This window comes from Phycomyces blakesleeanus (genome assembly GCF_001638985.1).
Source record: "Phycomyces blakesleeanus NRRL 1555(-) unplaced genomic scaffold PHYBLscaffold_2, whole genome shotgun sequence".
Classification (NCBI taxonomy): domain Eukaryota; kingdom Fungi; phylum Mucoromycota; class Mucoromycetes; order Mucorales; family Phycomycetaceae; genus Phycomyces; species Phycomyces blakesleeanus.
Genome location: NW_017265135.1, coordinates 2,109,631 through 2,122,406, shown reverse-complemented (window position 1 = coordinate 2,122,406; position 12,776 = coordinate 2,109,631). Strand labels below are relative to the sequence as shown.

Sequence of the window (12,776 nt, the reverse complement as noted above, 5' to 3'; positions counted from 1 at the left end):
CTTCCAAAATTCACTCAACTTTTTTTCTTTCTTTTTTTTCCATGTCAGGTGGAATTCGGTAATGAACCTTGAAGTTTAACTGGGACAAACTAAATGAATAGATCTTATTTTCTTTTTATTTTATTCATTAAGTTTGTGCGTGACGTAATATGCGAGCCAATCAATGTAGTACTATAATTGCATAAATATATAAAGGTACACCAGAGAGCAATCCAAAAAGTCTTTCCCATCCGTTTCTTCTTCGTTTTTATCTAAAATATAATGTCCAACTTTATCGTCGAAGCAACTACCTCCAAGGGCTACAAGATTAACTGTAAGTTTTTGGCTTAAAAAGAAACAAATATAGGATAATAAAGTAACACCAAATCAAACACTTGTTTTCTAGTGAACACTGGTTTGTTCATTAACAACGAGTTTGTTGCTGGTGCAAACACCATTGATACCATCAACCCTTCTACTGGTGAATTGACTGCCAAGGTCCAGGCTGGTAAGTTTGTACTATATATAGAGATCAAGTATTCAAGTGATATTCTCTCATACTTACCAAACAATGGATTTGTACATTAGCCGAAGCCAAGCAGGTCAACGATGCTGTCAAGGCTGCAACTGATGCCTTCAAGAATGGCTGGAAGCAGACCAAGGGTAGCGACCGTGGTGCTCTTATGTACAAGCTTGCCGAGCTCATTGACCGTGACAACGAAGAAATCTCTCAGATCGAAACTCTCGACAACGGCAAGGGTATCACCTTTTCCCGCTTTTTTGATGTTAAGCAGCTTGCCGTAACCCTTCGCTACTACGCCGGCTGGGCTGATAAGGTCCACGGTAAGGTCATTGATACCGAAGGTGCCTTGTCTTACACCCGCCACGAACCTCTCGGTGTCTGCGCTGCTATTATCCCCTGGAACTTCCCCTTGCTTATGTTGGGCTGGAAGTTGGGTCCCGCCCTGGCCACTGGTAACACCGTTGTTGTCAAAACCTCTGAGCTCACCCCTCTCTCCGCCCTGCGTGTTGCTGCCTTGGTTAAGGAAGCTGGTTTCCCTCCTGGTGTGGTCAACATCATCACTGGTTACGGTAACATTGCTGGTGACGCTCTTTCCCGTCACCCCGACGTTGCCAAGGTTGCCTTCACTGGTAGCACTGCTGTCGGTCGTATGGTCATGAAGGCTGCTGCTGAGAGCAACTTGAAGAAGGTCACTCTTGAATTGGGCGGTAAGTCTCCCAACATCATCTTCAACGATGCCAACATCGACCAGGCCGTCAAGTGGGCCCACAAGGGTATTTTCTTCAACCATGGACAAACTTGCTGCGCTGGTTCGCGTGTATATGTCCAGGAGGGTATCTACGAAGAGTTCATTGAGAAATTCAAGGCTTACACTCGCTTGACCAAGCTCGGTGATCCCCATGAGGATGATACCTACCAGGGTCCCCAGGTTTCTCAGGTTCAGTTCGACCGTATTATGGGTTATATTGAGGCTGGTCAGAAGGAAGGTGCTACCCTTGCTTTGGGTGGCAAGCGTTGGGGCTCTAAGGGTTACTTCATTGAGCCCACTGTGTTCACTGATGTTAAGGAAGATATGACCATTATGCGTGAAGAGATCTTCGGCCCCGTTGTTGCCGTCTCCAAGTTCGTTGACGTTGATGATGTTGTTGCCAAGGCTCACAACACTACCTATGGTCTCGCTGCAGCTGTGTTCACCAGTGATGTTGCACGTGCTATCGAAGTATCTAACCGCCTTGAGGCCGGTACTGTCTGTAAGTATACTTGTATATTTGGATATATACTATTGCTTTTTATTCTTGATTTTTGCAGCAAACTAATTTTCTTCTGTGTGTTTAGGGGTCAACTGCTACAACGAACTTGACTACAACACTCCTTTTGGTGGTTACCATGAGTCTGGTATGGGCCGTGAGAATGGTGTTTATGCTTTGGACAACTACACTCAGGTAAGATTACGAAAGCATTATGTGGGATACATAATCGTGAGAGTGTATATATATATATATTACACAGCATGAACTTTTTGAGAGTATTACAAACTAATGCATAAAAATCCGCCTTTATATTATTAGATTAAGACTGTCAAGATTAATATCAACCGTCAGGCTTAGATGTGAAGAAAAACATAATATCATCGCCAAAGTCCAACATTGCATACCACTTACTTTTTCCTTTCTGTTAATAAATCTACAATTTTTTTTTAAAAAAAAAGAACCAGTAAAGCTTCAAATTTATATACAAGATTGCTTAGTCATCTTACTAGTATTATTGTTTTCATAGCTTAAATTTTGTATTATAGGCCTTGATCTGGCCGCCAAGTTTATTTTCTCCATTTCTCCCAGGCTGTGTGTGTACGACAAATGTTCTATATGCGGGAGGATCTGACCCAGTTTATTGTTACACTCAATTCACTTATTTTTGTTTATGAGAAATTTGGGGGGAAGGGTTTTTTTGGAGTGCACTGAATTTGGCTAATTCATTTTGAATAAGAAGATGTGTGTTACAAGAATATCTTAGTTTGGTTTCACCAGAGCACGCGTTTTCTCTGATGCACTTAAATTTTTTTTGGCCTTTCTTACTACTAAAAGTCTAAAATTCTTTGCTGCAAAGGATGTTTAAAAGACAAGGGAACCACTGTGATAAGAATGCATTGAACAAATCAATGTATACCAAATATTGATTAAAAATATTTAACTGCCAAAGGAATAAAAATAAATAAAATAAACAAGTTGTAGTAGAGCAGCAGGTTTTATCCAAGCAGCTTACTTGGCCAATGTAATGTAATGCATTTACGTGGTCAAAAGCCTACAAAATAAAACATAATAGCCTATAGAATTATATCTATTTATTTATGCGTTAAATTGTTTGATTCATGAAACCAATATTTAACTGCATTCTTTTTTTTTGTTTTAATAAAAAGATGTTTTTCTGTACCAAAGAATGGGACAGAAAGAAAGATATTAAGTATTTGAATCTCAGAACAAACAGGTGTATATTTATACAGTGCTTCCAACAAGCAATGTCACAGCCAATCAAAATTGAAGTCACGAGAAAATCAAAAATGCTTTTTTTTTTATTATGTAACTGAAGTTTTACCCTTCATTTGTTTTTTTTTTAAAAAAATCTTTTAACCCCCGTCGTGGCTTATGAGCACTTTATTTGATACTGGTTGCAATGCTACTGCTGCAGATGCTCTTACTGCCTCAATTTTGACCACTTCCCCATTTCTTTAAATCTTCATTCTCTTATGAAATCTCGAAAATAGAGCTTAAACTATTTCTTGCATTGGTAGAAGATGACGCGTACGAATATTTTAAACGATGATTGTGACCTGGAGATTACAATGGCAAAGCATCATTCTTCAAACTTGGACTGCAGAGTGAATGAGCAAAAGAAAATTCGCATCACTATTAATCGCAACAGACAACGTGGTCATGTCCAATTGTGTGAGGATTATTTCAATCCTGAATCAACCTACACTGAAGAACAATTTCGCAGGCGATTCAGAATGAACAAAACCTTGTTAATGCGTGTTCTAGAGGGTGTAAAAGGGCACGCCAGCTACTTTGAGCAGAAATTCAATACTGCTCGTGTACCTGGTTTCTCTTCTCTACAGAAGGTATCTGTAGCAATCCGTATGCTTGCATATGGACTACCAGCCGATTCCCTTGACGAGTCATTCAGAATGGCAGAGTCGACTGCTTTGGAATGTGTAAAGCGTTTCTGCTCTTCCGTAGTTGCTGTCTTTGGTGATGAGTACCTGAGAGCACCCAGCGAAGAGGATATTGAAAGACTTTTGGAGGAAGGGGAATCCAGAGGCTTTCCTGGAATGTTGGGCTCCCTTGACTGTATGCACTGGGAGTGGAAAAACTGCCCAACTGCTTGGCATAGGCAGTTTGTTGGAAAGGAGAAGACGCCAACGATTGTGCTGGAGGCTGTCGCCTCATACGACCCGTGGATCTGGCACGCGTTCTTTGGCTTGCCTGGGTGTCTCAATGACATAAATGTCTTAGACAGATCCCATCTGTTTAGGGATCTCGCAACTGAGAAAGCCCCAGTTGTCAACTACTCCGTAAATGGCAACAAATACAACATGGGGTACTACCTAACAGATGGGATATACCCTACATACGGTGCCTTCGTCAAGAGTCTCAACGATCCTAGGACACCGAAAGAAAAGATACCTTAGTATATATCACGGTCTTTCAATTCTTTTAACTAATCACCTCTCTTTTTCAAGAATTTTGCAAAGGCACAGGAGGGAGTAAGGAAAGATGTCGAGCGTCTATTTAGTGTCTTGCAGGCGCGTTTTCCATATTATACTGTGAGCAGAAAAGCAACTTAAAAACTCATGCTGAGCACGCTCATCTCCACAAGATATTCTTCGATCATAACGAGAGCACTTCAGAACCAGTCAAAAGAGGGAAACTTGTCTCGATACCTGGAGAGCGACATTTTTATACATTTGCGGCTTCTGACAGACAATGTGTTCCCAATTTACCCGCGTTGTCCAGCTTATACCCCCACAGGGGGTTTTTTACGTGCTCTCTTACTGTTTCGCTGGCTATTCACCTTTGCCATGCCTTGTCCAATACTTTTTTCTTTATTTTCTTTCATTTTTACCTATTTTTTATTCCCCCTCATATTTAGGGATTTACTTTTATTAATTTCAATTATTCCCCAGCTCTCATCGGGTAGCCTAAATGCTAAAATGCGCAAGGCCTAGTACCACCCACAATAAAATATTTTCACCTGTCCAGTTTATATTGACAGACCATGCCAACAAATGCAATTGCCCAATTGAATACACAATCAAAAGGGAACGTACATTTTGGATTGATCGTGTATTTCCTTTGCTCCAAACGCTTGGTGATAAGACCGGCTTTATTGGCTTCGAATGGTGTGAGACGATTGCAGACGAGTGGATGGAGTTCAACACTGTACCAGAGTGTTGGGTCCATGGGAATGTTCGATATCTTGATGGTTTCTGCTACTATTGGAAAGGACGAAGCAAAACTGTGATGAAATATTCAAGCAGTCCAACAGCAGAAAAAATGGGCCACACGTTGAATGACACTATCAAAAACATGAACAGTTCCATTGCGTGTTGAAAGCGGTGGATCTATAGATATAACCGAGGAAGAATATGTCTGCACAATTTTATCGAAGTCGTCAACCATCCCATCTTGATATTATTTTCTTTCTTTTCCGTCAAATTTCTTATTACCATAAATATACCATTGAAAAGTATAAATAACCAAGGCAAAAGCATGAAAATAAAACTGTAACTTGAATCAGTGTAATTTTTGAGCTTGCCAACTGATAAAAAATAAAATGCCTACACCCATTTATTGACACCAGATAAACCGAAAAGTTGTTATAATGATGGACGTTGCATTTACAACCTCATCTTTTCAACGGTGTTGATGACATTGTAAGAGTCAGTGGCATCTCTAGCGCCGACCAAGGCCCTAAACTTTGTCCAAGGTTATTAATTTCGGAAACTCTGGCCAATCCGTATATGAAAATCCTGAACAAAGTTTAGGGCCTTGGTAGGTGCTTGAGAAGCCCCTTACTGACATGTTTGTGCTTAAAGCTACACATAGCCTGTTAGCTGATAGGAAAATCAAACGTACAAAGAAACTTGGCGATGGCGGCTCAGATATCGTATTCTTTTTGGAATCCAACAGTCTAAAAAAATAAAAAGAGAAGCCAAATACGTTGATTGTGAAACTGTTTTTATATCGCAGAAAAAGGTCATTCAAACCCTGCGTCAATGTTGCTAATGTTATAGATAGTGCTCAAAGGGGTTCTAGGCCTAAAGTACTATACTCACCTAGTATGTTTTATGATTAGTTTTGTATAGATCTATCCTTGAGTTGGATAGAAAAAGAGTCCATATTTATCTTGCTTGTATCTTGAATACAGGGGGGTGATGCTCATCAAACAGACAACCTTTAGAATTTGTAGGGATAATAAGACGAGGTATTCCAACGATTCATATGTCTACTACCTACCTAATGCTGAGAGAATATACCATTAATTTGACAAGATCTTATTTACTATAGCTTATTTAGTGGATACACTGTATAATCATCCAGCTTATGTGAAAAAAAATTCCTTGAGAGTTTGTGCATCTTAATCTAGTGATAACTATTAGGCTTTTATTCCTATAGAAAGTAGTTCCTGTAAAGAATTAATAAGATTATATAATTCTTAAAGTTATACAAAACATCCTGTGAAATTTGAACCTCTGGTGATATTTCCTATCCTCATATACTCATTACACACAAACACATGCGTACATACACGGGTCAATATAAAATTCAATATGTTTGAATTATGCATTGTTTTACGGGTCATCAAGTTACAGACTCTCTCACATTCTTTTAATATATATAGACAGCTGTTAAAAGTTTTCTAAAAAATAGAAGCGTTAGTTTCTTATGACGTTAATTATATAGTTAAAGTGCCTTTAGACTTTTTATCCATGATAAGTACAGAGTTGAGGAGACTTATTAAGCCAAATACTGTCAAGAAACTTGTCATAAAATATTTAGGCTATCGATCTTGCTTTGACTGTGTTACTTATTAAACAACTAATTTATGTCCAACAGAAAGTGAATTCAGCTAGAGTGATGATGACTGTAATAATTATAAATGATATATCAAATCTAAACCAGTCTTGAAGTAATGTAAAGAAAATATCGCAAGTCCCAATATGTGTGATAAAGAGCACTAGCAGTAGAAATATGTTAAAGAAATTATTCTCTTTTATACTGGCAAGTTTAGCTTTGCGGATTTGGTAAGTACAATATCCTGTTACTTGATTCATTGTAAAGCTTTGAGAAGCACAATATATTTATTTGTTTTTCTTTCGCTCTCTTTCAACCTTGGGTTATCTTTCACTCTTTACAGAAAGCACAAAGCCTACAAATTAGTCTACTTTGTTAATTTAAGTCTGTTTTCTTTTGTAATACGTATAAAACATATTTGAACTTGGTATATTACACAAATAAAAATAACACAGATCATTTTACACTAAGTTACAGAATCCGTACCATCCAATAAAAAATAACAAATGAGATCTCGTGAAACCGTCGAGGATGGTACATGCACCACCGTATGCTATCTAGCCCACAGCTCCCCCCCCCCCCCCCCCCCCCCCCCCCCCCCCACCAAAGATTAAGGCTATTTCTTTTTCTTTCTGAATATTTTCCTTTACTGGTTTGCTTATACCCATCTTTCATCTTCTAACTAGCAATGTAAATACTCTACACATCGTTGGTTTGATAAAACAAGAGTCAACCATTACAAATTAACTTTGTACACAGCTTTACTTAGTAGAAAAAACACAAACGAGCAATAACTGTCAAGTAACTTTTAGATTGTGGATCTTAATGTGTTTAAATATATTAAGCGTTTTTTTTTGCTTAGCCAATTTGCCTTTATAGTTGATTTTTGGTATTTAGTTTGCCATTTTGATCACAATGATCCTTTTAAAAAAAGTTCTTCAAATTATAATAATTATCTGTTTAGACTAAATATTCTTTAAACGCTATAATGTATCATTAAGTTAAAGTAGGCAAGCTAAGCTTTAGAAGTTAGAGAGGCGTTTATTCTTAATTTATTTTGTGGAATATATAGAATTTACGATGACTGCTGATAAGTCTATTTGGTATTACTAAAAGAAAGACTAGGTGCAGAGTAGTTATTATAACGCTCGGCTTAATGATAATAATATGAGCTTGTATGAAAAGAGCAAAACAATCAGAATGAACTTAGGCAATCAAGTTAAATCGTATCTGTCTTTTATTATTCAGAATACATTTTATAGCTAAAGGCGTATTTAAAGCTCCATTTTCTTAAAAAGCTATAATTACTTCTTTTACTCCAACTAGAATACACTATAAAAAAATGGATCATAAAACTTTCCTAAGTGCATTAATTAAAAATTGTATGATGATTAAGCGAAAATACGGTTTAAGATTAAATAATCACACTTCAAATATGGGGTCTTTTTGAGAGATTCTACAAGAAGACCTGCAACAAGTTATTGGATACCAAGGATGTTGATTGAGAAGTAAAAAAAAAAGTCTCAAAAATTAGTGAATTTCCCTAGATTATCGGAATACATGCTTTATATATATATAATATTATGCTTTGGGTATGGATAAATATCAAGATCTTGGTTTTTTTTCTAGACCTGTTGAACTAAAGTCTATAATTTCCTGTCAGTGCTTAATTGCTATGTTTTTTTTTTTCATTTTTAAAAAAGATACAAATTTCAAAATTCTTGATTATAAACAAAATGCACAATAAACAGATTCTAATTACTTTTTCTTTTTGCATAATTCTCACAATATTTTGTATATTTTGTATTATACATTTCAAAACTGAGTACAAAAAGCAATTAATAGCTATGCACATAATATACGGGAAACGGGTACTAGACTTTCAAATAAAGTACCTGGCCATTTTATGAGTTAAAGGGTGATCCGCTTTAAATGAGCTTGAACTCGACCTTTAATATTATTAATATTATTAATTATGGCTTTGCATATTTATATATATAAGATAAGATAAATAATCTTTGATTAAATAAGACTTGAATTAGTTTCTGATCTTTCTGTGTATTTATCCATACCAGACGGATAATGTCCTGTATATTATAAACTTTTTTGTATGTATAAATCAAGGGATACCAATGACATTTTCTTTTTTTTCTTTTGGTATGCGTGTATGTGTGTATGTATCTATGTAAGTGTGTGTGTGCGTGTTTTTGATATATATATGCGTATACATATACGTGTAGACAAGGAATAGAGAGATAGAGAGATTGGTCGTGCAGGCTGTATGTATGTGAAGTTGTTCTGTGCTGTGCTAAGGAAAAATGGGTAAAGGAAAAATAAACAATAAAATAACTTCATTTTTTTGTTTTACAATCGAGACTCCTTCAGTGAACAGAAATCAAGGTCGTTATTTTCTGTGCGTTTTGGTGTTTGGTGTTTGGTTCTTCGCGTCTGTGCTTTTTGTTGTTGTGTGCATATATGTATTGCTTGTGAAAATCCTCTGTTGGCTATTTAAAATATTGTTCCGTAAGCACAATATATATAAATTTATATATCTGTAAAAATCATTTTAAAGGTTTGGGTTAATTATCTTACCTTATACACAATTTTTAAACTCTTATGCTTTTTCAGTATGGTCGGTGCGGAGGAAAGGATAATACGGCGCTATAACTTAAAGTGTTCGTTCACTACTGGGCCTGGCCAGTGTTTCAATTATTTCTACAACAGAAAGTTAACATTAGAGCTGATCTTATAAGCTCGGTATACCCAGTATTTACCGTGTAAGAGTTCGGGATCCTGATGTAATGTTTGACCCCATGTGGTATCTTTATCAATAGGAAAGTCCTCTTCTGTTATATGATAGCCCATCAATAGACACGCAACAGCAATCATTTGTGGATCGTACAACAAACAGATGGGTCGCCTTAAACTATCCAAGCATATCAACGGTAAAAACCTTGTATTACCAATGAAGACTCTACTATACCTGTCATTTGCAAAGGTCCACCCTGCCTGGACTGCATTATCTGGTGCTAATAGAATATTAATATATGCATACATAAGCCTGTATTCACTATCTCTTTCCTTTTTCTCACTTTATCTTTCCAAGTTTAATACCTTCCAAGCCCTCTTTACTCAGGCTGTTAGTGGCCTGCTTACCTCTGATCTCCTCTGCTAGTTCAATCATCAATTGATGGGGATTGTCGACTGTTAAATCAAAACACAGGGTTTCTAGCAATATAGTCTCGTACACAAGAATCATATCTCGGCAACGTGTTTGATACTATAAAGAATCAAATTGGTGTACCCTCCAGAAAAAAACAACACTATTTACCTTGGTCTTCTCTTGGGCATGATTTGTCTGATTAAACCGACCATGCGTCAGAGCTGCCACAACGTCCGTCAATTTCCGTGAAGACTCCTCTACCTTACATGCCAAATATATACACGTTGCTGCCATATTCTTTACACACACACACACACACACACACACACATCAGATCAAGACACAATATACTAGCAAAATATGTATATGCTTTAATAAGTATAAATCTTACAGTAGCATCGTAGGTTCGAAAGGATTCACGTGCATAGAAGCGGTGGAAATAGACGCAAGCAGTTGCTACTGTGATCTGAGGTCTAAGGACGACATATGATATTTATATACAAAAAGTTTGTATTGTAATATAAACTTACAGTTCAATGCGACACCCAATGGTCTGGATTAGTTCTGAGCCAAACTCTCGCTTACGCAGCTCATCAGCAACAGTCATTCCATCATTGACAATAGACGGTACTTGCATCAACTCTTCTCGTGTAAAGAGCCACTACATGCACGCACGCACACGCAGACATTTATATGTACAATTCAGAAAGAAAGAAAAAATAAAGTAAAGAATCTTGTCAAATTAACCAATGGTTGAAACATTGAGCTTTTGTAGTTCATCACTTGATAATACCCGCTTTCCCCAAAAAAAAACAGGTAAAATACAATGAATAGTAACAAGAGAAGAGTGTATTTGTGGTTACTTTACCTGGTTCATTATATGTCTGCTTATTTTAAGTATCTATTTTATAATCTAGTAATAATAAGAATAATATGCTAATATAATAGTATATATTGAATAGTCTTGCTTTTTAGTTAGCAATGTGCTTTTGGACTTGAGAAAAGAAGTGTGCGGGAGGAAACTTTAAAAAAGAACCTTTGAGCGGTCTCTATTTTCTTTTTTTGGTCTTGTCTGGTTTCTCAAGATTGACGGATAAATAATTAAACGTAAATATATACATATATATACATATATACAAATATATATATAAGTACTTCATCTTGGCTTTACAATCTTGTATTGATTGAAAGCATAATTATGTGGTATACCATAATCTTTTTTGGAGAACTTCAATTAAAATAGCTGTATACAAATCGTATTTATTATCATTTATAGTATTTGTTTTTCAAGCATAAAAACAAATAAAGGTAAAATCTGTCAGCAGTGATAGAGTACATGGATCGACGTTGCACGTGTAATGATTGGATCGCTTAACTTCAATGGTGGTCTAATAGAAATCATTTGCACTTGCTTTGAAAGAAACATATAGTCTGATCTGCGGTTTATTGTTGTCATTATTATGCAAGGGTTAGTTGCTCTTATACTCAGATAATTAAAAAAAAAACATGATCATAGTTTGATAGTGGCTTGAATGCTGTCCAATGTTATGAGATACAAGGGAAGTATACCCATGCCAAATGATATCAAAGCTTTTAATTCGATATGTACTTCATCAAAAAGAAAAAAAAAAGCAGCAATAAAAAATCCAGCATCAATTCATATTTCCTGCCTTGTTTCTCTTACATATTCCTTATCTTGTTTCTTTAAAAAATAATAACAAAATATGCGCGTACTTGGCTTGTGTTTTGCAGCTCTGTTGATCCTACAGAATGTCAGTGCGGACAAAGATAAGCCAGATTTCCCCAACGACCTTTATTACCATCATCATCCACACAAGGTTAAAGGCCATTATGTGGATACTAATCAAAGTAAGAACATCATACTAGGTCCATTGAATTGATTACTTATATATTCTACAGAAGTCCAGCCCGTGAAAGAAGCTTCTACTACTACTGAATTTTCTGGTGATACATCATTGATTCACCCAAATGAACAAGGTTTTTTTTATACATAACATTTCAATTGATCTTATTACTGACCAGTAAAAATGTGTATGCACATTTCATTTTGGAATACAAGGTCATGCAGCTAACAATGGTCCTCAGCCTCAATCTCCTCCTAATCAAGCCCAAGGTCAGCCTCAGAATCTTGCTCAGGCTCCTCCTCCTGAAGCTTCTACAAACACTGTTGCTGTGAACATGGCTGTTGATGCAAACGGTGGCTCTCCAGCTGGATCTTCCTCCACTGTCTCCGACTCTGTTAATGGTTCTCAGGCTCCCTCTGGTTCAGCTGCCGCTCCTCCAGCTGCCCAATCTTCTACTCAATCCGACGAACCCGCCATCACTTACAACGCAGATGGCGGTATTGTTTTGCCAGATTCAGCAGGAAATACCGCTGGCGCTGGCACTGGTGCTGTTCCACCCAGTAATGCCCAGTCTTCCACTGCTCCAGTTGCCAATGTTGCTCCAGCTGCTAATGCTGCTCCAGCTGTTAATGCTGCCCCGGTCGCCAATGCTGCTGCTGCTCCCCCCGCACCTCCTTCTACAAACTCTGATGGTTCTCCTGTAACTTATGACGACAATGGTGCTATAATTTGGCCCGAGAAGCCTTCTACTATTGCTGGTTCTGTTGCTCCCGCAGCAGCAGCAGCAGTTCCTGCAGCAGCCAAAAGTCCTGGCTACCCTGCCTCCCGTCTTGCAGTAGATCCAGAATCCCTTCCACTACACGCAAGCACACGGCGTTCACGATTTACTCGGATCTTGCTGGCCGATGCGGACAACACACACGATGGTACAGACTTTATGGGACTGGGCACATTCTTTGATCTCGAGACACGTGCAGGCGAGTGTGGCGAAAAGCACAAGAACACTGATCTTGTCGCAGCTCTCAACGTTGAGCAAATGGGTAACGACAAGAAGGAATGTAATAAAGAGATCGAAGTTATGGGTCCAAACGAAAAGAAGGTTCGGGTCAAGGTGGTAGACGTTTGCAAGACTTGTAAAAAAGGAGATTTGGACCTTAGTCCCAAAGGTATTTTTT

The 12,776-nt window shown here is 37.5% G+C and overlaps 3 protein-coding genes across 3 annotated transcripts; 2 read left to right on the top strand and 1 right to left on the bottom strand.

Moving 5' to 3' along the window:
* Positions 1–230: 230 nt before the first annotated feature.
* PHYBLDRAFT_121388 (hypothetical protein) lies at positions 231–2,333 on the top strand. Its single transcript, XM_018428797.1, has 5 exons — positions 231–313; positions 386–487; positions 568–1,752; positions 1,838–1,944; positions 2,071–2,333. The coding sequence occupies exons 1-5, from the start codon at positions 262–264 to the stop codon at positions 2,107–2,109; spliced, it is 1,485 nt and encodes a 494-aa protein (XP_018297784.1). The 5' UTR covers positions 231–261; the 3' UTR covers positions 2,110–2,333.
* Positions 2,334–4,349: 2,016 nt separating this feature from the next.
* Positions 4,350–5,109, top strand: PHYBLDRAFT_162804 (hypothetical protein; the record flags this gene model as incomplete). Its single annotated transcript, XM_018434694.1, has 2 exons — positions 4,350–4,530; positions 4,772–5,109. 2 exons carry the CDS (start codon positions 4,350–4,352, stop codon positions 5,107–5,109), a joined length of 519 nt encoding a protein of 172 aa, XP_018297783.1.
* Positions 5,110–9,288: 4,179 nt separating this feature from the next.
* PHYBLDRAFT_162803 (cyclin) lies at positions 9,289–10,613 on the bottom strand (the record flags this gene model as incomplete). Its single annotated transcript, XM_018434693.1, has 6 exons — positions 9,289–9,602; positions 9,730–9,853; positions 9,905–10,033; positions 10,128–10,209; positions 10,267–10,397; positions 10,605–10,613. 6 exons carry the CDS (start codon positions 10,611–10,613, stop codon positions 9,289–9,291), a joined length of 789 nt encoding a protein of 262 aa, XP_018297782.1.
* Between the last annotated feature and the right edge of the window lie 2,163 nt (positions 10,614–12,776).

Bases quoted from the DNA above. Each gene is read 5' to 3' on its own strand.
- PHYBLDRAFT_121388 (XM_018428797.1), top strand. From the start codon at position 262: ATGTCCAACTTTATCGTCGAAGCAACTACCTCCAAGGGCTACAAGATT. The intron at 314-385 runs GTAAGTTTTTGG...CTTGTTTTCTAG, and splicing joins CAAGGGCTACAAGATTAACT to TGAACACTGGTTTGTTCATT. The intron at 1,945-2,070 runs GTAAGATTACGA...TTATATTATTAG, and splicing joins CTTTGGACAACTACACTCAG to ATTAAGACTGTCAAGATTAA.